At 36.1% G+C, this 27,375-nt stretch overlaps 1 protein-coding gene across 2 annotated transcripts in view; it reads right to left on the bottom strand.

The window, feature by feature from the left end:
* zgc:109889 (uncharacterized protein LOC553542 homolog) overlaps positions 1–26,306 on the bottom strand; it is a 56,835-nt gene extending 30,529 nt beyond the window's left edge. For both annotated transcript variants that reach the window (XM_056461269.1, XM_056461270.1), the window contains exons 1-2: positions 26,113–26,306; positions 1,061–1,202 (exon numbers count right to left, since the gene is read on the bottom strand). In XM_056461269.1, the coding sequence (XP_056317244.1) occupies positions 1,061–1,193 (133 nt within the window). In that variant the 5' untranslated portion in view covers positions 1,194–1,202; positions 26,113–26,306. The remainder of the gene's footprint in view (positions 1–1,060; positions 1,203–26,112) is intronic.
* Positions 26,307–27,375: the final 1,069 nt, after the last annotated feature.

The following is a 27,375-nucleotide window of genomic DNA, read 5'->3' as shown; positions in this document are numbered from 1 at the left end:
GATGTCAGAGTATTGGAACAACATGAAGTTGAGTACTTGCTAAAAGAGTTTTAATTTTTATTTATTATTTATAATTTTATTTAATGCAACATCAGCAACGTATGGCTTTTTCATGGCAAAATGGATGTACATAAAATATTACAAGATAAAAACAAATTCGTATTACAATAAAAAGTTACTTAGACAAATATATAGCATAGAAATAAATAAAATTCACACAAAAATATATTCAAAGTTAAATATGATTTTTCAGTTCAATATTTGATAAATAATTTAAAATTCTTCCTGGTGGTCCATCAAAGTACTCCTTTTGTCTAAATTTGTCTAATGGTATTCAAAGTTCCATATTCCAACAAAACATATTTTATGATAAGAGCAGCCTGGCAGTAATTACATTTAGGTGGTGCTTCGTTATTGAGTAAATACAAATAAGTCAATCTTAGAATGTCCAATTCGACATCTAGTATGGACAGTTTGATTATGCCTGGTCTCAAAATTATAATTTGCCAAGTGTCTTTCATTTATTTTCTGGTTAATTTCATGTAATATGTTATTTATGCAGTTGTTCCATACTCTTTGCCATGTTTCGCTTAAGTACAAATCAGTTTTCATTTTCAAAACTAGTGCATTTGTGATGACAATGGTACATAAAAATAATGACAAATTATTCACCAGAATACCCGTCTTTTTTAGTACAGCTCAAATAACTAAAAGTGGATAACACTGAAAGCCTCGCACATTCAATTTGCAGCAGTTCTTACATTAAAAAGAATAAGAATCAGTTTTATTGCCAAGTGTGCTTCACTCACACACACACACACACACACACACACACACACAGGAATTAGTTTTGGCTACAGAAGCTTCCAGTGTACATAAAGCGACAACAGAAAATAAATATGGAAAAAAGAAATACGATAAACTAGTGTCTATAAGGAGCACACTGCGCAGCCCCTGACACTATTTTCACTAGGAGTACATTGTGGGGTAAAAAAATGGCACCCGTTTTGACAGACTTAATATTATTTAAGATTAAGCAATGAGAGAAGAGAAAACTCACTCAGGCTGCCCAGTTGTTTAATGATGGCTGCCAGTGTGCTGTTGGTGACGCACTCTAATTCACTGGGCACTCCATCAGGAAGAGCCCCTCGACACAGGTGCTTGGGCTCGATACTCCTCTTCACCAGCGGCATGACTGACTACTGTTGAGATGCAGACAGAGAGAGAGAGAGAGCTGTTAGGACACAAGTCAGCCAAATCATTCTCAACCTTTTTAATAGCACCATTTTTTAATCTAATGTTTGAAGGGTCTGTATTTGTAAAAACATATTTCGAATTATACCACAACGATCATTGAGGCAACTTTTTTCGGTAATGCTAGTTTGTGTAAAACATGTTTCAGTCAACCTGATTTATATATGGAATTCATTCATTTTCTTTTTGGCTTAGTCCCTTTATTAATCCGAGGTCACCACAGTGGAACGAACCACCAACTTATCCAGCATATGTTTTACGCATCGGATACCCTTCCAGCTGCAACCCATTACTGGGAAACACCCATACACTCATTCACACACATACACTATGGACAATTTAGCTTACCCAATTCACCAATAGCACACATCTTTGGACTGGGAAAGACTTTGAAAATGCCAACTGACACAGCCAGGGCTCGAACCAGTGACCTTCTTACTGTGAGGCGATCGTGCTACCCACTGCGCCATCGTGACATCCATATTGAATTCAATTACATCCAATTTATTAATCAGTTGTATTTTTGATTGCAGTGTTTTATAGTTGTCTGACATAATCAAGTTTACCTACTGGTCTGCTGTTGTTTACAGACCACCGATGACCACAGACAGAATCTAATAAAGACTGGCATTACAGTCTAATGCGAGCGCAATGGTTCAGTGACCTGGGCTCACAGTCAACTTTACCTGGCAACTAAAGCGGACGAGTTTGCTGCTAATGAGACATGAAAGAGCACTGTTGTTGTGTCGTGCGTGTGTGTCCATGTGTGCCTAGTAATGTTGGTCTGAAAAGCAAAAAGAAATCTTATGCTAGATAGAACATTACGGAGTCAATGTAGGGCCATATATACTTGCAAAATAAGAAAGTATTTAGCAAAGATAAAGAAATAAATGCAAATCTCCAAAAATCTCAAAGCGAAAATTAATTGCATTGCAATTGACTGGACGGCTTTTGAAAAGGCAATGCTACAAACAATGTTTTGCAAATATATATATATTATATATATTTTTTATTTTATTTTTATTTTTTAAATTGCAAACATTTTATTTATTTATTTTTGCACTGCTTTATTTTTATTTGCAGTTCTTTTTTGATTGCAAATTTCATTTGTATTTCCAGAAACTTATTTTTGTTAGCATAAAAAAATAAATTAAAATAAAATAAAAAAATTAAATAAATATTTCTCAAAAATTAATTTTCACTTTGTGATTTTTGGAGATTTGCATTTATGCATTTATGTATTTTTCTTAATACGGGACTGTTGGCAAGTATGCGCTAGATTGACTCTATAGAAAATGTCAACATACCTACATTACCATACCATTCGATGTTTGTATTGTTTGTGAATAGAAAGTATTATGAAGCAAATTGGTCAAAATTGACAGTAAAGACATTTATGTTATGAAGATTTTTTTTAAAAGAATATATATTGTTACTTTGAACACAATTCATTAAATAGTCCTTGAAATAGAAAGCAAACAGGTTTTCTCAAATATTTTAAGCAGCACAACAATTTTTCAAGTTAATAATAACAAATGTTTCCAAAAGCATAATGTGACACTAAAGTCTGTAGTGGTGGCCTTCTAAAATTCAGCTTTGTTACTGCAAATGTCATTTATGCACACATTTTAAATAAAATTTTCTTAAAGGCTAGTTGACAATCAATGGTTTTGAAGTAGTTTCAATGATTCAAAATGATCTGATTGTTTATTTGTGACACCAAGAATCGATTTGAATACAATCTTGAGATACCAGAAAATTCTCAGCAATGCTTATTCTGCTGTGTTTTTAATTAAATGTACTAAACAAGGGACATTAAACAATCGTATTGACCTCAAACTTTTGACTGTAGTATAAAGCTTTCACGATATCTATTTTTTATAGTACGATATATTGCACCAAAATATATTGCAATAAACAATATTACGGTCATTTTAGACCAGGCATGTCCAAGCTCGGTCCTGGAGGGCCGGTGTCCTGCAAAGTTTAGTTCCAACCCCAATCAGACACACCTGGGCTAGCTAATCAAGCACTTACTAGGCTTTCTAGAAACATCCGTGCAGGTGTGTTGAGGCAAGTTGGAGCTAAAATCTGCAGGACACCGGCCCTTCAGGACCGAGTTTGGACACCCCTGTTTTAGACCATTTTACAGTGTATCCGGAAAGTATTCATAGCGCTTCACTTTTTCCACATTTCTTTATGTTACAGCCTTATTCCAACATGGATTAAATTCATTTCTTTACTCAAAATTCTACACACAACACCCCATAATGACAATGTGAAAAAAGATTTGAAATTGTTGCAAATTTATTAAAACATGTACATAAGAATTCACAGCCTTTGCTGTGAAGCTCTAAATTGAGCTCAGGTACATTCTTTTTCCACTGATCATTCTTGAGATGTTTCAGCAGCTTAATTGGAGTTCACCTGTGGTCAATTCAGTTGATTGGACATGATTTGAAAAGTCATACACATGTCTGTATAAGGTCCCAGGGTTGACAGTTCATGTCAAAGCACAAACCAAGCATGAAGACAAAGGAATTGTCTGTAGACCTCGGAGACAGGATTGTCTCAAGGCACAAGGCTGAGGAAGGTTACTCCAATGAGCACAGTGGCCTCCATCATCCATAAATGGAAGATGTTTGGAACCACCAGGACTTTTCCTAGAGCTGGTTGGCCATCTAAGCTAAGTGATCAGGGGAGGAGAGTCTTAGTCAGTGAGGTGATCAATAGCCCGATGGTCACTTTGTCTGAGCTTCTGTGTTCTTCTGTGGAAACCTTACAGAAGGACAATCATCTCTGCAGTACTCCACCAATCCGGCCTGTATGGTAGAGTGGCCAGACGGAAACCACTCCCCTGGAATTTGCCAAAAGGCATCTGAAGGACTCTCAGTCCATAAGAAACAAAATTCTCTGATCGGATGAGACAAAAATTCTCTTTGGAGTAAATGCCAGGCGTTTCGTTTGGAGAAAACCAGGCCGTGCTCATCACCAGGCTAATACCATCCCTATAGTGAAGCATGGTGGTGGCAGCATCATGCTGTGGGGATGTTTTTCAGCAGCGGGAACTGGAAGACTAGTCAGGATGGAGAGAAAGATGAATGCAGCAATCAACAGAGACATGCTGAATGAAAACCTGCTTCAGAGTGCTCTTGACCTCAGACTGGGGCGACGGTTCATCTTCCAGCAGGACAATCACCCAAAGCACACCATCAGTGGAGTGGCTTCACAATAACTTGGTGAATGTCCATGAGTGGCCCAGCCAGAGCCCAAACCTAAATCCTGTTGAACATCTCTGGGGAGATCTGAAAATGGCTGTACACAGTCGCTTCCCATCCAACCTGATAGAGCTTGAGAGGTACTGCAAAGAGGAATGGGCAAAAAATCCCAAAGACAGGTGTGCCTAGCTTGTGGCATCATATTCAAAAAGACTTGAGGCTGTAATTGTTTCCAAAGGTGAATCAACAAAGTAACAAAGAAATGTCGAAAAAGTGAAGCGCTATGAATACTTTCCAGATGCACTGTATGCCACTCATTATATGATGCCAGAATGACAATATAATATAATCACAATGCAAGTACATTCTTCCAAAGAACACATCATATTTTATTCTTAAGAATATTTCATTTAATTAGACATTTTAACAATTTAATAATTAGGCATTGGAATCAGAATGTGAAAATGCATATCCTAAATAAATAATAATAAATGTTTATTATAAATGTTTGGTAAAAAGGCTGCGATATTTGCTACCAGATCTATTTTCTGTTGTCAGACACCCAAATGATGGCTATATACTGTAGTAATTTATAGTAAATAACAAAGTGTTTTTAACCATACTGACACTGACACCTCTATTAGAGATAGAGATGTTGCACAATCAGCTAAAATGAATTTGTTTTTATGTATGGGCGATATTTACTGCATCACCAAAAAGGATTCAGGTCATGTCCATGTGTTGTGCAATAAGTCAATATATTGATTTTTGTGACAGGCCTACTATGGTATACTTCTATATACATCTATATACATCTACTCTGCCACATTCAGATCTCCACTAAAAATATCAATTTGTCATTCTATACAAGATTACAAAACTGTCTGTAAAGTTTTTAAAAATCTAAAAATAAAAATCTACTCTTTATTCACCAATCAATAAACACCACCCTATGAATTATTCCACTGCACCAAATCGTCACTCTCACCATTTTTATCTCTATTAAAATGTTTAAAAACTTTATTTTCTCCACTCTTTTTCAATTCTAATCACTTCATACACACACACACACACGCACACGCACACGCACACACACACATATATACATACATACATATATACACGTCATCCTACCGTAGGAATTTCTTAATTATAGAAACAAAACAGACTTAATATACATTTCTTTGTCAGTGAGGTAAGGCATTCAGACTGTCAGTGTTTTTCTAATCTAAGAATTCTTTCTCAGTTGTTCATCAAATGCGAGCTCGATCTCTCTCTCACCATCATAACAATTACACACCAGTTCAATAACAGATCGCACTGCACTAAAATATTCACTCTCTCTTTCAATCTGTCTTCCTTGAGTCTCTGTCTGTTCATGAATAAAGCAGTAGAGTTGAGTGAGACTGTAGAGACACAGGCTTGTAATCCTCTCTCCCTTGAGCACTCGGCTGGACTGTGTGAAGTGTAAGTAATAAAAGCATGAGTGAACAGAGAGAGAGAAAAAGAGAGAGAGAGAGATAGAGAGAGAGAGAGATAGAGAGAGAGAGAGAGAGGGAGAGAGAGAGAGAGAGAGAGAGAGAGAGAGAGAGAGAGAGAGAGAGAGAGAGAGAGAGAGAGAGAGAGAGAGAGAGAGAGAGAGAATATCTGTCTGTGTGTTTTGGGGAATCAAAGGACAAATCAGACAGCAAAAACATTGGACAGTTCATCATGGCTGAATGTCAGAACCATTTATGTATTCAACACACATATTTTCCCCCAAGGTAACCAATTTTCAAAGAATTCATGTTATGCATTTTATCAGTAATGTCACTGGGAATCAAACCCATGACCTTGATGTTGACAGAGATTTGTTCTGGAAGGTGGAATGATGCACACTCCTAAAAACGGTGAGCTGTTTAAACCAAAATTCACTTGTGCAAAATATTGACAAACTCAACAATTGGGTAAATTTAGATTTTTTTTAATCATATTTTTAAAATCACTGGTTAGATTAGTTTAAATCTGAGCCAAACAAAACAACCCAGAATTATTGTGCAGTTTGTGTTTGTGGCTGACTTTGGATACATCAACGATTCCCAAATAAGCTGCTTTATTAGTTAGATGTAGAATTTGAGACAAAGAAACTGATGCCAACAACAGCACATTCTAACCTGACATGATGCAGCTAAATTAAAAATTGACTACATACAGTTGCGTTCACTTTACATGAATCTCAGCCAATCAAAAAATATATGATGCTTTATAAAATACAAGGAAATGATCTGTTGAATCAGTTAGTAAAAACACTTTTATTATAAACGTGTTGGGAATAATTTTGGAGTATAAAATGTCTTTTACATGTGGTTAAGCAAAAGGATATTTAATATAACATTGTAGTGTTATGCCTGGAAAAGTGTGAAAGTAAGAGAAAACTGTTCAATGTCCATTCAAAAAATTCTAGTAATGAAAAAAATATATTAGAATAAATGTAATGCAGAACAAGTAAGTAACTTAAACTCAATCAATTAAAACAAAAACGTTTCCATAACTGGAAATTACAACATTTGTAAAAGTAAACACTTAACTTATTTTATTTGGTGGGTGACATTTCTTATTTTCATTTAGTTCCACTTAACTGAAACAATTAAAAAGGAATAACTATAAAGGTACATTTTGAACCATAGAAAGTTGAAACAAATTGGAAAAACAAAAAACAAAATGACAAACAAAAACAGGCCTGTGGCAAAAACTTTCGAGAAATTGATTCTGCATCGATTCTGATTTATTTAAAATGCACCACTATTCTTTCTTGAATGGATTTTCAGCTTAGTTTTTCACAGTAGATGGCGCTGTATGCTTTACAAGCAGCTGTACTCTTCTTACATCTAATTCCTTACACATACCACCTGAACCTAAAATAATCATTAATAAATTACAACAGTGTTCAAAGTGAGCTGAGTTTACATTAATATTGTGACATAAAAGGCAACTTACATGACTTACATGGATGCAGAAGCGCTCTTCCTATTAGTTATTTGCAGGTAAAAGCGGATTCATACTTCTGCGCAAGGCTGCACAGCTAATCGAAAAAAGATTGTGATCTCGATTCGACCCCCCCAACTCGATCTTAACCCAGCATCTCTGATATTCAGCCAATTTTATTTTCAAGTTCAGGAGAGATAAAGGCAGACTGACAAGTCTTCACATTGTTTTATATACATAGCTCAGGAACATGGACACCTCCAAATGGCTATAAAAGTGTCACATATATGCAATTATAGTTTATAACTGACCCAAAAATTAAAATTTCTGTCTTAATGTAATGATGTATTTGTCAATCATTGATTGTTGATTTGCATGTATGCATGTTTTTTTCTGAGTGACGGCAACCATGACATGAGCCAATGTCAGCAGTAAAAGTGAAACCGAAAATGCGCACATAATTTCAATGATTATATCGCATTTTAGAGGTATGATTACGAAAACCATTTGATATGTTTTTTTATTCATAGTGAATACACTAAGTGTTGTGCATGAGAATAAATGTTTAACTACTCTAGCCTATATAATGTTGAATATAACGCAAGATAGAATGATAATGATAAATGTCACATTTTATTTTAGTGAAAAAAAAAATGGTCTAATGATGTTGACAATTACAGATTGTAAGCATATGTCTCTTAATAATAGTAACTTAATAATTCAACTTTAGATTTATGAATAGTTGTATTCTGATGTCATCATCTTACTGTGCATTAACAACCATGACAAATTTAAAGTCTATTCAGGTCCACTATTCCTAGTCTATACAAAATTTACCGTTTTAACCAAAAGTAGACCTACACATAGGCCTAATATTATTATTGTCGTTTTACCACATGTATAACAATAGCCTACTCATAATAACCTTTGTTTTACATCTACAGAAGTGTGAGAAAATCGTGATCTTAAGCAAAATAAAATCGTGATTCTCATTTTAGCCAGAATAGTGCAGCCCTACTTCTGCGTCAAGCGCTCGCATATGATCCGGCCTTTGAGCAGTCGCATAGCCCTCGTCGTAACTGCTGTCAACACTGACACAAGCATCTCTCAAAAAATTTAACTACATCGCAACGATGCGTAGCACACGCTCTGTGATTGGTCAGCTTGGTAGCAGTGATGAGCATGGGCGGTGCTGAGAGCCACGAGCCCGATGGAGCGTTTGTTTACAAGTGTCGATTCTCATAAAGAAGCTCCAGATATAAACTATTGTTTTGTGTTTACCTTATGATTAAAGTTGTTGCACGTCTGCCCACCACTGAATGAGCATGAAAAAAAAACAAAACTCTACTGAATAAACTCAAAACAAAGGAACAAAAAACCTACTGCCAGCTAGTGTTGCGGAAGAGTTATTGCAGAGCAACACAAACCTCACGCAGACGTATAAATATATGACTACGCGCAAGGCTTGCACCGTGGGTCACGCCAATAACTCTACGCAGAAGTATAAATCAGCTTTAAGAGGATGGTTAAACTAGCCTAGAGCGCCATCAGGTGTTTAAAAAGAAAAAAAAACTCAATTAACGAGAAAACAGCGATGCATTTTGAAAATCTCCGAATTGATGCACTTTTTAAAAAAAATATTCTAAATTGTATCTATGTTATGTATAATAATATAATACTATAAAATAGCAAAATAAGAAAATTCTGAGAATTATGGGAAAAAACTGAGAAATTCAGTGAATGAAAGCAAAGAGAGAGCTAAAAAGTGTGCCACCTCACCAGGAGGGGCCTTGGTGTTGTTGCCATGGAAACAACACTGAAATGGCTTCTGAGCGAGGATTGAATTAAAGAGCAAGAAGTGAAAAATGGTGCAGCGAGAATCCTCTAGCATACATCTCAGCAAGATGACAAGAATGCAGCAGAGCCACACCCACTCTCATCAACCCCGCCCTCTGACATCAGAAAAATCTCAACACACGTTCACTTATTCATTTAGTGATTTATTTAACAACTATCTTAGCCATGTCTGAAACTGATCATCTCTTTTTGACAGAAGAACAGGGTCAGAGACCTTATAGAAGGTGAATTAATGTTGCTGTAATGTGTGTGGGGCATAAAAAAAGCAGTAACGTGTGATGTAAATACTAAAAGTGATAAGGATATGTGGTTCACCTCATTTGCCGAACACTCATCCACAATCATCTGATTAGGAGCAGTACATCAGCATGAGTGCTTGAGTGTGTCGTCTCTGTTTGCATGACATTAAATCTTTTGTGGATGTGTAGGTCGAAGGGTGGCTTTTAATGTACGTCAGTGTCATTTATTACGTTTGAGCCTGTGCACGGGCATCTGCTCTGTGTGAAACAGACGGCATTTATAATGGAATTAAAGGACCAGCTCTCCCTCTCACCAGGCATGTGTTTAAAAGTCAATGTAATGCTATCAAACACTCATCTCCCACTGTGAGCAAAGTGCCTGCGGTCTGCTTGCAAAATATCACACATCATATCATTAGCCATGAAGTTAATTTTCTGAATAGGATTTAATCTAGTTTGTTACATCAGAGAGATTCTACCAGTTTACAGTTGAAAAGTTGCGGTTGGTAAGATTTGTAAATGTTTTTAAAGAAGCTTCTGCTAATCAAGGCTGCGTGTTTTATAGGAAACATGTTAAATACTTATAGAAAATTATATAGATATTTTATTACAGATATTTTATATGTCATTATTCCTGTGACAGCAAAGTTAAATATCTAAAAGCCATTACTCTAGCTTTCAGTGTCACATAGCTATTCATAATTTATTCTAATACAATGTTTCTCAACCACATTCCTGCATGTTTTGGATGTCTCCTTTGTCTGTCACACCCATAACAGGTCTTTCATTCTCTGCTAATGAGCTGATGATCTAAAACAGGTGTATTTGGTTAAAAAGACACGGAAATGTGCAGAACTGGTGGGTCTCCAGGAACGTGGTTGAGAAACACAATTCTAATAAAATTTGTTGCTCAAAAAACTGATGACTTGTTTCCACCGAGTGGTACAGTTTGGTGTTTTTATTTCTGTTTCCACTGTCAGAGGTACTAAAGTAGCGGACCATACCATACCACTATTTGGGACCCTTTTACCTACTACAACAGCATGGTACTAAAAGGCTGAAACTAGACTTGCTGCTGAGTGCTACGGGATTTGTTACTTGAGCTCAGGACTGGACGATACGGCAAAAATGCTATCTCTTAAATGGCATAACATATTTTCAGCCAATAAATGTTCAGTGACAAAATCTGGGACATCTCTAATATGAACACACTTTTAGATTCCCAATGTTGTACATTTCTGCTGTGTGATTGGCTCTTAGATCAATATAGGGTAAAAAAAGTCCAGAGCTTATCATTGTTATTGACATAAATTTTATTGCGGTTCGATATAATATCACTTATAAGCCTAGCCTCAATGAGCGTTTAACAAGCCTGGGAAATTTCAATACAGAAAGTGCCATTCATATATATAATGTAAGGTGGGATATAAAAAAAGAAAGAAACATTGAAATGACTTCTAAACATGCTTAATGTATTAATGAGCTCATTCCAATTTGCTTTAGAACTGAAGTCAAGTCCAAATAAACCTGATCCATAATAAAAATGCTCAAACCAAATGAAACTGTAATCTGTTTGAAAGGAGTGAAATAAATATTTCATAAAAAGAATTGCAATTCAATCATTTGACAAAATTACAAATAATACATGACAACAGTTCCTAATCTTAATAATAACATCAATTTTAAAAAAATCTATTTATTTTTACACTTTTGGGGGTGGCTAAAGCTGATAATCAACTATTTTTTGAAAATACATTCTCCACACTTTGGTTAAACAAGTACAAATATTAGGGTTACTCAATGTTGACTGGCGATTTGACGTTTTTCATTATTTGAAGTTAAATATTATTTGAAGTTAAAACGATGTAATAGTGTTTAATTCAATAGGTTAACTGACCTACTGTATGCCAATGTTAATATAATTATAACACGGAGGATATTACGGCATCACTTCAGTAGTTGACATCAGCAATAATTAATTTCAGCAAAAATGTAAAGTAAAAGCTGAAGAATACCGTGGGCTCAAATTAGTAATAGAATAGCATACTACTTGAAAATGTGTGATTTTGAATTATTTTGTAATCCTTTATTCCAACATAACGTTTCACAAAAAGTCAGTCTATGTAGCAAATAATCAAATTATGATTGCTGAGGCAGTGTCACATTGACAAATATCTTCGTCTAAAATGTGTTAAAGTGAAACCAAAAAGAAGTCGATTTTGAATATATTAGATTCTTACTGCATTGATACATTTGCCAAAGTCAGTTTGTAAAATTAAGGAAACATAATTTAGAAACACTAGCTTGTGTCTTTACAGAACTTATAAGAATAGTACTACAAAGCAAACTGGCCACTTTTAGCACCCACAAAATGCCATGACAGTGAAAACCCTGGTGATAATGAGATTGACAATCTCTCTCCATCCTCAAAGATTTTAACAGCAGGTGGCACTCTAGGCAACTTTTTAACTATAGAGGAAGAGTACTTGCGCATTCGACTGAGTCGTGTAAAGTGATGCTCACACTGTGCAGTTTCAGCCATGATTTAGTCGTCTGAGACAAATTTGGAAAAACCTAAAGGATTCCAATATTCTAAAATCTGTAGTCTTTAAAAGTTGGTCAGACATGTTCAACACAGCATGTTAATGGCCATTGTGATCAGATTTTCCAGTTTTTAGTGACTTCTCTGCAGTGTGACTTCAGATATGACGAACCAAGAACCAATATGAGCACCAAATCTGATGACGCAATAAGCAAGACAATGTCAAACCATCGCAGGAAAACAAAACAGGTTATTATGTTTTCAATGATGTATCATGTCAGAACGTGCAAGTGAAAGTGTAACGGATGGATGACGTCAAACTCTGGATGAGTTTTCCTGTATGTCCATGTTTGGCGCGTCTTTTATTGTTCAGTCTGACAAATATGACAACTGAGGTTTTATGTGTGACATGGGAATCATGTCCATGCAGCCTGATTTGCTTCAAATGTTTAGCATTTTAAAGCCGGGCTTTACATCACAAGATTAATGTAAACACAGCATAATATAATCTAGGGACATTGGACAAAATGGACATTCCGATATTTAGATTTTCTGAAATGTATTTGCGAAATGAATACAACTTAACCATATTAATTGGTTAGCACTGGACTGACTGGGATTGTTCTGCAGGGGAGACCATCTGCATAAAGTACAATAAACAAATCACAAGCATACATACATACAATAGAGCAAAGATACTAATGAACTAAAACATTCTTTAGGTAAGTAATTGAATAATCAACAGTAAAATAACACTATAGTCTACATAGTGTAAATAAATACAATTAACCATTGCTAATGCTGTTATGATTGAACTCCAGAAATGACATGTTCTGAACTGTTAAGTATAATCCAGACTCAACGTTGCAGATCCTGAGATGTGACCATTGCAGATGCGCACAATTATGATATTTAGTTTATTCAAGAGAATCTGCATATGTATTATGTTATTATTAGTAATATTATTCATTATATGCATATTTATATTATTTATGACATATTTATAATATAAAAACAAGTTTAGATTTGTCCACCTGTCTGGTTTTGGAGACGCATCACCATACAGTATGGGACATAAGAATATGAAGTGTGTTTGGATACAACTCAGTTTTTTGACCACACTTCGTTATTATTGTTCATTTATTCGCTTGCTGGAAAATTCTTTAAATAAATCTTTGCGCTTAACAAACTAAATTAAATATATAAGCAAATAGATGTCTTCCGTGGAGTGAGTTTCCATCGTTTCCTTATCTACAAAAGTAAAGGAGCAAAGTAAAGAGTTAAAGTAAAGAGGCCAAATGGAGGAGGGTCATTCTTTATCTTCGCACAGATGGTCTGTTTAACCGTTTTCTCGCAAGTGAAGCGTTCAGTTTTTCTGCTCACACAGTCCGCCACATCCCTGTTTGACCAGGGCACAAACCATATCTTTTTGTCCTTAAAATAGCAAAAGTGTATTTGGACACACCCTTATTGCACCATGCACCTTAGAATTTACACTTAGATCATTAAAATAGAGCCCTTGTAATTCAATTTAACTTTTCCAAGCAGGTTAAGTTCAAGTGATATTTATAATAAAAAAAACTAGATGCAAGCAGAGTATGGCTGTTTGTTAAGTATACCGCTTAAGCTGCTGTTAAACACTAAGCTCAGAATGTATTCAATAGAGCATAATGCATTTTAATACCTCAGAATCGATGCAGAATCTATTTTTGCCATAACAATACTTTCAATGACTTTATTTATTTTTACCCTTAAAACATATGCACATAACTCAAATGTAGAATGAGAGTCATTGATAAATAAACATTGAATTTTTCTACTTCTATCACCAATTTCAGACTTATGTTCATGCTTAATTGTCAGTTTTGTGTGGATGTGCATTAATATCCATAAACACTAGATACATTTCTGCTCCCCTTCTCTTTTCCCAGCAAACAGGAGGACAAAACGTTGTAAATGTCAAATCAAAATGAGCTTAAACAGCAGAGCTGCATTAGCTGTTGATCTGATGAGCAGACGTGTGTTTGTGCAGCTCAGATTCCAGAGCCCCTGATCTCCCCCTACCCCCCTTTCCACGGGCTTCCCTTCACCTCTTTAATGTTGGGATCAAGGCTCTGTGCTCTGGGATCTGTGCTGAGCAACCCCCAACCAAAGCCACTAAACAAAAAAAAAAAAAAACACTGTAAGGAAATACGATTACATTCTGTTCTCCAAATATTCAGAGCTGCTCAGAATACAGAACAAGAGTGTCATTAGTGCAGACTGAGAGGAAGTGTTGCCATGGTTTCTTTTCATGCCTCCTGATTGTTGCTTGATCAAAAAAGAAGAGCCAAACACTTGGACAGACAAGATAGTTAGACAGACAGAGCAAATGCTGCACATAATCCCTCTCAAGGTCAAAAACAGTGTTCTTTTATATACTATTATACATTTTTTTTAATTAATTAGCTTTTATATCAGTTTCTTTGCAGAGTCATTTTAAGAATTTGTATTTCATGTGCATTGATCACTTGTATTATTATTTATTTCAATGTAACTACAATTTATATCCCTTCATGAGCCCTAATTTTAAATAATTGTGTTATATTTCAGCCTAATTTTAATTAAAGTGATATATGTAGAATTGCAGTTGTTATTAGCGACCCTAGTGGTCGTTAAGTGATCTGCAGCTAGCAACTTGCTACCACTCATGCACACATAATATACAAGAGATTAAATATTATTCATGATTCAATAAACCCACACACACACTATATGCTCATGGTTGCCCACTGAAGCTATGGGTTGTGCTTGGTTTGAAGCTCCAAGTGGAAGGCTGACCAAAAGAAAACTGGGTTTAGGGTTGGCGCAGGTGTAATAGACATTAATAAAACACAACAGGTTACTGTGAGGTTGGGTATAGTGTTTGGTAGGTGTAGACATTAATAAACACGACAAGTTACTGTGAGGTTGGAGTAGATGCAGATAGGGCAGGGCAATACTGCAAAACAAATTATCACGATATCATGTTTCATATCATTCGATATCGATAATTATTGAACATTTTTTAACAACAACATTATGAAAGTAAATAGTTTTAATAGTCAAAAACAAAAATATTTAAACAAAATATCTGATCTCTTAAGACTCTTAAGCTTGATAAAATGTTTTAAAGTGTGTGCAATGGTAAAGGCAGATCAACATCTGTAAGGTGTCAATAATAATGACACAGTATCAAACTATGTAAACAAAACAAATTATGATAATCAAATCTGAGCTTTCAAGTAAAGGAACCAGCCATCATTACTTAAATACTTGGGAAACATTACAAATTGTGAAGTTGAATGACTATATTACCCACTATTCTAAAAATCTTTCAGATGGGGAGCTAGTGGCTGGGATGCACAAGAAAAGAAACCGAAAAGCCACTCTGGCATCCTCTTTTGGATCTCCTCACCGCTGCTATACGGCACTCATTTTCGCATGTGTTGTTATTCTGACCTGAAGTGACAAGCGTGAGTGCGTGCTTTCTTTCATTATTTCTATGCCGTCTCTCATAACTAGGCGAGAGACTTAGCCGTTTTCTCAGTTGATGACGAATGAACAAACCATTGCTGCAGCTCCGATACAAGTTTATGGAGAAAAGTAAAACGCACTGCAGTGTTTGGGTGCTCTGTGTTTGTCTGAGGTAATTAGTCTGTTGTTATTACTGAAATGTGTATATTCCATAGAAAGTGTAAAGCAGATTGGTTAATTCTACTTACATGAATCGCGTTGCGCTCAGGGCATTCGGAAAAGTTCAGATATATTTTAACTAGGTGTACCTGGAAAATGTACATGTCACGTGTGTGCCGCTTGCACATCATGTGCACATCACTCCCATGCGTGCGTGGTGCATGTCACACACCTCCATTAAAAATTACAAACTTACACACTAAGCTTATTGGCATTGCTTCCAAGGCGCGCGCTCAGCAGCCACATTTGAATAAAACTATAGCGCATCATACCGGACTTTATAAATTATCTATATTGTCGATATATTGTTCAGTGAATAAATACCGATATTGATTTTATCGCCTAGCCCTAGATAAAACATTCAAAAAACACAACAGGTTGGACTCCGTGTCCTGTAAAAGACTTTAGGAGGTTTATACAGCCCACTTGGAGCTCAAGTCCCACCTACTTGGGGCTGACCAGCCCATTTGGGGCTAGCTCCAACCTCCGTTATACCTTTCTCAGGGGGTATAAATGGAGCCAGCAGAAAGTGCTCAACCTGTGGCCTTTGTGGATCCTAATGTTCCAGTATAGTGACAGGGATTTTTTACTGCCAGTGAGCACAGTCTTTCAAAAAAGCTTTTAAACAAAGGTCCTGACTCTGTGGTTGTTAAAAATCTCAGGATGACTTTAATAAAGGGTAGGATTGTGTTCCCGGCATCCTGGCCCACAGGCCTTTCTTCATCACGATTGCTTAATCATCCCCAAATAATAATTGGCTTCATCACTCTGTATCCTCTTCACCAATAATCTGGGGCTGCCGCTATGTCATTAAGGTGGATGCTGTACACTGGTAATGGTTAAGGAGATTAAATGTGTAGAGTGACCAGAAAAAGCACTATATACATGCAATGAATTATTATAGACTACATGAGACAATATACTGTGACCGCATAAGATTATTTGTGAGTTAATCACTTTACCTTCCACATTGACTTTCCATAACAGAATGGCTCTTTTAGCATTATCATGAAAGTTGTAACTATTCATTTCATTTATCTTAAAACAGAAGATATGCTCTTGGGGGGGGGGGGGGTGTAAACATTACAATGTCACACACACACAAAAACCTCATTTGGGGAAGGTCTTCTTTTTAAAGTTTGGTTCACGTATCGGCAGTAAAAAGCTATTAATACTTGAAAATTATTCTATACTGTACATCTCTTTTAACAAAGGTTTTAGTTTAGTTTAATGTATAATAATCCTGCTCCAGACACAGCAAATGTCCATGAATCAAAGGCTGTGCCCTCATCATGTGGACAGTGGATCAGAAGATTCTTTCTTGTCATGAATGACACTGCTGTAATGCGAGATGAAAAAGGAATGTGAGATATGACTCCCTGTGGTTTCAGAAAAGCCCAAGCTGTAGCATTAAATAAGAGTATATTTGTTAAACTAGCACGTGCTTGAGGGTTAATAACGCTCTCTCTCTGTCTCCCTCTCATGAACTCTTCTCACTCCGTCACACACAATTAAATGTGCTGCATTCAGCACAATTGGAACAAATCAGCCAGGCGACCATGTGACCTGAAGTCCCCGTGCCCCAGTGCACAAACCCCTGGCTGGATAAGGCCTGGAGGAAAGGGGGTCATTCCCTGAAGCCAGTGCTGTGAGTACTGCTGTGATCTGCGACCTGCTTTGTATCTGGAGTTCCAGTAGCTTTTTTGGGATATGGATGGGTCCTTCATCTGTGTAAATGGGGCAGGCTAACAGGAGAATGAAACTGGGGTGTCTGGAGAGCAACCAACGGGTTTAGTGGAGAGTGAAATATGGCTGTGGGGTGAATGGAGATGGATGAAGCCCACAACCCAGAAAAGATCCAGACCAGAAAAAAAAGTTTAGCTTGAGTCTTAAACAATAGCTTCTGTCTAATAAAAAAAATAAAAAATATACTTTCTAAATACATGTTATTGATTATATTATAAATGAATCATGTGTGCATAAGTTGCATTAAATTTTTGATTATGCGATTACTAATTACGACATCCTTTGGTAAAAGAACAAACTTCAATTTGCCAACTTTTAGACTGCACTTCTCAGTATTTTTATCCCTGATTTTGAACCTACTGAAAGCTCACATTCAGATGTGCCTCCATTTAATCAATGAGCAACCAATGCATAGAACCAAATCCTACATTTTTGTCTCCTTTTCTATTGTTTGTTTCAGTAGGATGTGTAACAGTTTGTAATAAATGATCTGCAGATTACATACACTTAAATAGATAAAAACAGCAACAAAAACTAAGGATTTTTATAACTGAGTTGGTTGCTTGCCTAAATGACTATTTGATTAGGGTCTGTGTAATTACACTGATTATGGGTCACCTCAACATTCTGTTATCTTCTCATATTATCCCCCCCATATTATTTATTCATTCATTTAATTATATTTACATGTATTCGACTACATAGACATAGATGCAATAATAAAGACTAGCTGACAATTTTTTACATTCACTGAGTAGAAGTACAGGTATAGAGAAGTACAATTTGTATGCAAAAACTCAGAAGCGAGTTAGCAATTTAGCAGTTCCGGTTTCCTCGTCCAAAAATTTATGTTTTTTTTTAATAGGATTTCGGTTAAATCACTTAAATTCGTGACTACCAGAAACTTAAGATACTTTCACGTTTTATTCTACGACATAACACATAAATTACATCAAACTCTTGATTTTTTTTTTTTTTAAAGTCGGTTACGCTTCTTTAAAAAGATGGTTGCTATCAAGTTGCTAAATGGGACTACAGACGGTGTCGGAGACATTATACGTCATCAAGCTGAACTGGTCTGGAACACAGTCCGTTTGCATTGTGCATTTGGATTTGTCTGTTATTTAAGTATTTTCATGAATAGTATTTTACAGTTTGTTGTATTTTTCTAATTGGGAATTCATGTTGTGTGAAGATAATGCACTTGTAAAGACTCTCAAGACAGATTAATTTGTTGATCTTTTATTTTAATTTAATGATATTATGAAGATACTGCTTACCAGTGCAGTCTGTCTTTTTCCTGCTCTCAGTAATGCAAATGTGTGAATAAATGTGTAAAAACTGCATAAATATTAGGGGTGTCAAAATTTATTGTTTCTTCGGTGCACCGCGATGCAGACGCAGACAATTCGCTATCGGTTCAGTAATAATTATAACCGGTTATTATGTAGTGATGTCATCTATCTCATATGTGCTATGTCGCCGTAGCTTACTATGGCGAGGGAGGCGAGCGTGAGTATTTACAACGCTCCAACTACTTAAAAACGCAGAAACTGTGCACAATTTCAGTGCGTGTGTGTTTTCTAGACAGTCTTTCACTGACACTTACAGCAGAAGCCCATATTTCACTGCGATTGAGAAAATGAAAGTAAACTCCATTTCTCTCTCACTGTGGCCCATTTGACCTGCTGGCGTGACTTTTTCTCTCCTCTCGGCTGTTACAGCGATACTTCTGGATACAGACACGAGCGCGTGTCTGCAGAGTTTTCTCCACCGCATCTATCATGGATCAGCTGTGATCGCCGCTGCCGTTTATCAGTGTCACTCATCTGTGAAGAGCGCAGCGCACAAAAGCCAATCGCAGGGGTATAAGAGAACTTGGTAGAGAAGGATCAGAAAGCGAGCGGGATATTTATATTTGTTTATATTTTTTGCTATAAATGCTCATGTTGTTTAAAGGTACAGTTTAAAGGTACATCTTACTGTTTGTATTACAAGACAAAATTGTTTTACAAAAAGTATATCAATATATTTATACATTTAAGTATAAGAATTGCTGCTGTTAAGAAAAAATAAAACTGCGTATGGAAAGCATCGTCAATGTATCGTGATGCACCGAGATATCGAATTGAACCAAATCGATGGCATGATAATTGTAACCGAACCGTGAGACCAGTGTAGGTTCACAGCTCTAATAAATATTAATTGTCATTTTAATGTGATCAATTGATTTTTCATCTGTTTTTCTCTTCATCTGAACACATTTAACTCATAACTGCATTAACTGTCATAACTGCAAAAATTTACACTCCTTAAAATTTATAGCATATGTGACTGTATGGGCTGCTGTACAGAAATACAGCACTGTATTTTGCTGTACTTCGTGACAAAAAAAGTATATTGAATGTTGTTCTCTATCCATGATGGAACTTGCAGGCATATAGACTTATATAGACATATAGTCCCTCACGCCTGATTTCTGTTGTCTGTTACTAAGGTAAGTGGGCTGCATGCACGCGAGCAATACGCTTACTTAAATATGTCTTATGATAATACTATGCAGGCACATTTATACATAGGGTTTTAAAACTTTTACAACAACCGTAAAGCAAAACAAAAATGTATTTCCCACCTAAAAAACTAACCAAAAGGCATGTAGGTCTATACAGATGTGTTTTTGCGTATTTATTTGTTTAGAATATATAGCGTGGATTATAATGTAATAAACCAAGTAAATCTCTGTCATGGACAATATTTCTAAAAATGAGCTTCAAAAGTTGTCTGTAGCAGGGTGGTGCTGACATCACAGGCAAGCGCCCCAAAGGCACTGTAGTCCGTTAAAAGTCTAATGTTAGCTTTTCAGTTCTTTCGTTTACATATAAGATCCAAAAGTGCTCAAAGTTGTATTTTCGTGTGAGGATTATCCAGTTGGACAAAACATTTAAGTGTAATGAACAGTGTTTGAACACAGAGCTTATTATTTGCAATCTTCACAAAGCCTATGGGAAAATCCTTTAAGGATTTTATTGGGGGAACCAGATTTATTCTAGCAGCCAATTATCCTACAAGGTGACATCATAGTTCCTTCACTCTATAGCTTGTGTTTTTTTTTTCCAGAAATCCTGCTTTTGATCACAAACATAAATCTATCAACAACCAAATTAATTACAGATATTTGCCTGTAGTGACAATTATATTTACAAAAATTCTAAGTGTGAATCACTACTAAACCTAAATGAACATTTAAAGTTGCTAATGACATATTTAAAAGCATGTCAAAGTTGCATCTCTCAAGCTATGTGTGGTGCAAGAAATCACAGGAAATGAGATACAGCTTGACCCATTAGTGGGTCAAAAAAAAAAAAAAACTTTCTAGAAAAAACCCCTGCAAATACATTTACAAGTCTATAATAAATGTAAAAGCCTATAATAAATTGACCCCAAAATATTTAATCGCCACATACTGTACCAAAATATTGAGATTGCTTTTTAACTGAAATAATCTGAATTACTTATCCCAAAGATGCTTAATAGTGAGTGCTTGTAATGCTTAACATGAGTGGACATGGCAACACTTTAAAAGTGAACTCTGAGAAGTGGCCTTCCAAACATGATAAGGTTCAGTTAAAAATCACGGACCATGACACAAATGCCACTTTGATATTAATTTGAAAAACTTCGTCAAAATTTGTCAAAAAAAATGGAAAACAAAAGCACAAGACACCAAAACATCAAATTACAGTGTCAGTTCTCACAGCTTTGGCAAAGTCTTGTGCTTTCTGCACACACAAAACAATAAATCTAAAGGATTAGCACCCGTTTTTAAATATGGTTGTCGATACTGAAACTTTACAGTACATACCGTAAACCATATGAACTCATTAACTTCCTGGCAGCATCCAGACCAACCAGGCTAAGACTGATGACATGGTGCAGCAGTGGATTGATTTGCAGCATCGATGATGACCACTGTGACACTCATGTAAAGTAAGTGCAGTGACAACAACACAGCATCGATCGTGCCCAACGGCTGCCTGATATTGCTGAGTAAGCATGCCAGTAAACCAGGTTGTGATTGAGTGTGTTTGTGGTTGTTTTTGGGTTTGTTTACTGGAAACTTGAACTGAATGATTTAAAAACTGCTGCCAACTGAAATGAATGGCAGAGAGAAAATGAGAAAGGCACTAGTTTAGTCCAGCTGTCTAGTATCCTGATATGTAGTGTGACCTGGAAAGGCCTTTTCGATGAGCTCAATAGACAGGCCATGCTTGCATTTTCTTTTTTTGGTGGCGGGTAACAAAAGGCAAAGGCAAAATAGCAGCAAACAGCACTTTTACACAGGGATTGCTTTTCATTTGTACACAAACACAACGGAGGGAAGAGAGGTTGCCTGCTGAGCAAATACAGACAATAGGATGACTGACTTACAGGTAAGAAAAACAACTGAGAAAAATGTCGAGCAAGGTGGAAATTTCTGACCTGCGCTGAAACTCTGACATAATCATTTCTATTGGCCTCAAGGAGAAAAAACCTGAGGTTGTTCAGTTTCTTCCCAAGTGTTGCCTAACCAGGTAATACAGGTCAAGACAGTGAAACCCCAGCTATGAAAACACACAAACTCTCAAACTCTGATACTGGATATATCCCTGAAAAACGCATAGTCGGGAAGAGTGCCCAAATCAAACAATGGTGGTGAAAAGTTCACAGTCAGCACACTACTAGCCTAACTAGTCAACAACATGACACAACAACATAGCATGGGTAACTTCATAAACTCCATTCTTTAAATTTGAACAATTTGTATTGGCTTTATTCTTCATGTACGAGTGGACGCAGCCATTGGAATCTTTTTAGCTTGAGACTTTCGGTCTCATTTACTTCCATTGATTATTATATGTTAAAACAGCTTGTTGGGCTTCCTCATGATGCATACTGATGTTTTCTTATTCTATTCTAGTTTTCATGTATAGTAATGAACACTTGTTTGTAGAGCAAGTAGTTTGACCCTTGTTTATTATTCCTAGTCATTTCTCCCATAGTCAGCTGAATCGAAAATACTAAAATAATCGTAAAAAGGAGAGCACTTCCGCATTGAAGAATAAGGTCAATTAGGGCTGAGGATTAGCCAAACTGAAAGTCGCAAATGCGATTAAATCAATAGCTGTGATTACCATGCACATTTTATCAGGAAAACACGGCTCTGTGATAAGTAAAGATCATCAACATTACTGACAAAATGTGCATAAAAATTGGTTTCGATTAATTGCACAGCCCAGATTTATACACAGGCGAAGTCAATTATTGAGAGTAACTTTAAGTGAAGTTTCATAAACTAATTTCGAGAGGAGCACGTGATATGATTGAGCACGTCTGGCCACTCATCTGTAATCAGTAATAATTCAATCAGAGTGATCCTAGTTTACTATAAATGGATCATTTTCTCCCTACTGTTTCTATCTTCGTTTGGAAGAATCCCCCCTTCCACCCCATCTCCTCCTTTTCCTCCCTTTTCTAAAGGGGGAGCTCTCGTGACCTACCTGATCTCGGATCTCCTGATATGCTTATTGACCGGGCGGGAGCCCTGGGCTCAAATATCTCCGAGCTCAGGGTTCTCTCCCGGGACAGCATGCCGAACCTGCTTTATACGCCAAGCATATCTAAGTGGGAACTCTTGAAACTTATGTCTTCATTACTCTCTCTAAAGGCCGGCTCACACTGTCTGATTTATTTATTTTTTTTAATCCTGAACGATTGTAGTATGTCAGACTGCATGTACATGGCTCCCATGTCACACTGTAAGATCTCAGCTGTCATAATGTCAGACTGAACGACAATGAAGATGCACCAAACACGGAAGAAAACTCCCCTGGAGTTTGACATCATTCACCCGTCGCACTTTCACTATCCCCTGTTCTGAAATTATTCTTCACAGCAAACATAAACAATCTGTAGTGGCAATTTTGCACACAGCACGCCTCAATAATAAAACCAGGAAGAAAAAAAAAACATTTCACTTTAGTCATTTGAATTGTCGCAAGAATTGCATCATCAGATTCTGAGCTCCTATTGGTTTCTTGGATTGAAGTTCATCGTAGCTGTTGTCACACTGCAGGAAACTTCATCGGAGGCAAAATCTGATCGCAACGGGCATTAAGTGGCAGTCTGTGAACATGTCAAACCAACAATCAAAGACCACAGATTTTAGCCTAGGATTTCAGGAATTTTTTTAGGATTTCCCAAATTTGTCTCAGATGACAAACTCGTGGCTGAAATCTCACAGTGTGAGCAGGGCTTTACTTGAGCACAAAAAACCTGAAGCTGAGTACATGTACAGTCTATAAGTTTCAATGAAATCAAATGTTTTAGACTACGTCTGTCTACACACTAATCTTTATAATTTTGAAACTGCATTTTCATTTAAAAACGCTATAGGTATTCTAAAAATGGACTTTAATCTTTAACATTGCAGTCCAAATCTTCAGCTGTACAGTGGTGCCCCCCATTTTAGTTGAATTGGTTCCATGACTAAAACTGTCATCACTTTTGTAAGTCCACACTGGGACTTGAAAATAGCATTTTTATAAAAATAAATAAACAAACAACAATGTGGATGGAAAGAAAAAACAAAAACAAACAAAAAACAAAACAAAAATAATAATAATAATAATAATAATAATAATAATAAATAATATTTGTATAAGTGTATATAGTGCCTTTCAATCTTAAGAACCTCAAGAATTTAGCATGTACAAATAACAAACAAACCTCAACATATTTTATGCAAGAACAAATAAATATTTTTTAAAGGAGTCTTTGTTATTAGGTCTAAAATATTAGAAATTAAGATTAAACGGCATGGTTTGTTTGTGAGAATTGACTTTGGCTGTATGTTACTTGGACTGTATGTTAAAATACTTATTAATTGAGGTAAAGTTGGTTTTATATTCGCACATTTTTTCACTTGATGGCCCTTATATTGTTTAACATGCTAATTTGAATATTGTATTTTGATTGTCATTGGTTGCTATTATGATTTCACCATTCAGAATTTCCAAATAATACTTTTTCGAAATGATATTATTAGAAGAAAGTCAGAATGTGCGAATATAAAGTAAAATCAAGTCAATAAAAGACTTGATATAAAGTTGGTTTTATATTTATATTCGTTCATTTAACGGCCCTTATATTGTTTAGCATGCTAATTCGAATATTGGATTTGAAATCGCATTTAAATGACTTCAAAACAACATTAAAACAATTTAATTGACCATGAACAATATATTTTGATAGTCATTGGTTGCTATTATGATTTCACCACTCAGAATTTGCAAATAATACTTTTCCGAACTGATATTAATAAGGAGAAAGTCCAAATGTGTCAATATAAAACCAACTTTACATCAATGACTTATTAATAAGTCCAGTAAGCAGAACAAACAACAATGCCGCAGTTCAAGTAAACAGACCCATTTCAGCTTGTGGTCAAAGAAAATTCTAAGCACACTCGACACCAATTATTTACACTAGTAAATTTGATAAAATTGACATTGCCTCTTAATAGAATATACTGTAATGTGTTTTTGGGGCCTGGATATATTTTGACATTAACAGTATATAACGGTTTTAAATATATATTCATGTTACAAAAATGTAAACAGTATTACAGAATAATATCAAAGGTAAATTATTTATTGAAATTTTAATTAAAAAAATGTGCTATCCAAAAACTTGACACATGGCATTTACATATGTTTTAAATAGCTCTGAGTACATGCTTTAACACAAACACTTAAGACATCTAACTAAAAAAAAGGATTGAGGTAAAGTTAATTTTATATTTGCATATTCGTTCAGTGACAACTTGTGACATGCCCCCTATATAGTTTACAATGATACCTTGAATATTCAGTCTGAAATCTGATGCAAGTATGAATTGAAAACAACATTAGCACTATTTATTTGACTGTGAGCATTGTTGGTCTTTGATAATCAGTGGCTAATAATATGATTTCATGATTTAAAATTTGCTAAGAATACCTTTCTGAAATTATATTAAGGAAAAAGTCCAAATGTGTGAATATAAAACCAACTTTACCTCAATAAAAAAGGAAATGAAACAAAAAAAAATCTTTATTACCAATCACTTAATCATATTTTGGTTTTTGTGGCTTAATGCAATGTACCTCACAAACCACTAGCCATATGGAATTGTGGACCTTTAATCATACGAGATCGACTAAGAATTAATAAATTATGTAAACATAAAAATAAGGATGTATAATGTCGCAGTTAGAAGCAAAGTTCCCAGCCTCAGTCGACCCCAGACGGTTTATTTGTTCGTACCACATGATCTCTCGCCGAAGCAAATAAAAATAAAACACACGTCCCATTTTAGGAACATTTTCTTTACGAAACAGCATAAATCATCGTCCATCGCCATAACACACACACAGCACAACAAACACACCACAGCCTCTTCATTTGCTCAAACACAGCATTTGCCCTCGACGTTAGCGTTAGCAGCTCAGCTTTGTCCGAGCCCATGAGAGATGCAAAACCGATTAAAAAGCCCGTTTACCTGTGTATATCAAGCGCTGGCGAGGCGTATTTCTGATTTCAGTCCTTATATTGCTCTCCCTCTGTTTTGTTACATCGCATACATCGGTCAAAGGACGTTTATTTCTGCGACGGATGCTGTGAATAACGGTGCGCGAGACAGGTTGGGTTGTTTGTAAATCTCGGAGCGATGCGTCCAGCGTGCGCGTTTCCTTGACAGCGTCGAGTCTTCTGCTCGAGCGCGACAAACGCTGCTCTGGGCGCATGCGCGCACACCGAAGCCATGACCACCTCCCACCAACATAAGCACAATCTGAAGCTGCTGCCCGCGGAGAAAGAAGAAATACCGCTTTACCTCAAAGAATCACTGCAAAAATGATCCCTCCATTAGGGTAGATTAAATTGAGTAGTTTTATTTTGTGATGTCGTTTGATTGACGCCAGTGCCACGCGTGAAGCCCGAATAAACAGTAGGCTAGCAGGCAGGGGTGGGTTTAACCAATAAGCAAAGTAAGCAGCCGCTTAGGGCCCCAGGAGGGGGGCTGGGGTGGGCAATAAATGCCTAGAAGTATAAACTATACACATAGCATTGTTTTGTTTTTTTATCAAATTTTGTTTGGTGAGGGTCTACCAAATTTTACCTAATAATACATCTGCACAATTTGTCTTCCACCCCTATTCATGGAGCAGTAAAATCAGGTAAAGATTCAGTTTAAAAAAAACAATTCATTATTTTCAATTTATTCTTTTTTTTTTGTGAATTCATAAATCAAATATTTAAAAATGTGGAGATTTCATTAAGATTCAACATGGAAAAGAAGAATCAGTGTTATAAGAAAAAAAAACTTTAAAATAAAAATATATATATTTTTTATAAAACTACAATTACAAAGGGTGCATTTTAGGACTGTTGGGCCCCATGGCTGGAACTGCTTAGGCCCCCCAAATCACTAAATCCGCCCCTGCTAGCAGGTAAAGTAAAATGTGGGAATTTTTCTAAACGGAAACTCTTCACTTAACAATTTAGCAATTCGCTGTTGTATATTCATTTCATTCATTCATTCATTTTCTTTTCGGCTTAGTCCCTTTATTAATCTGCGGTCGCCACAGCGGAATGAACCGCCAACTCATCCAGCATATGTTTTACACAGCGGATGCCTTTCCAGCTGCAACCCATCACTGGGAAACATCCATACACACTCATACACTATGGACAATTTTAGCTTACCCAATTCACCTGTACTACATGTCTTTGAACATGTGGGGGAAACCAGAGGAAACCCACG

The sequence above is a fragment of the Danio aesculapii genome, chromosome 7 (assembly GCF_903798145.1).
Source record: "Danio aesculapii chromosome 7, fDanAes4.1, whole genome shotgun sequence".
In the NCBI taxonomy this organism is placed as follows: Eukaryota; Metazoa; Chordata; class Actinopteri; order Cypriniformes; family Danionidae; genus Danio; species Danio aesculapii.
The sequence above is the reverse complement of the archived record's forward strand: the minus strand, read 5'-3'. Positions and strand labels throughout refer to the sequence as shown.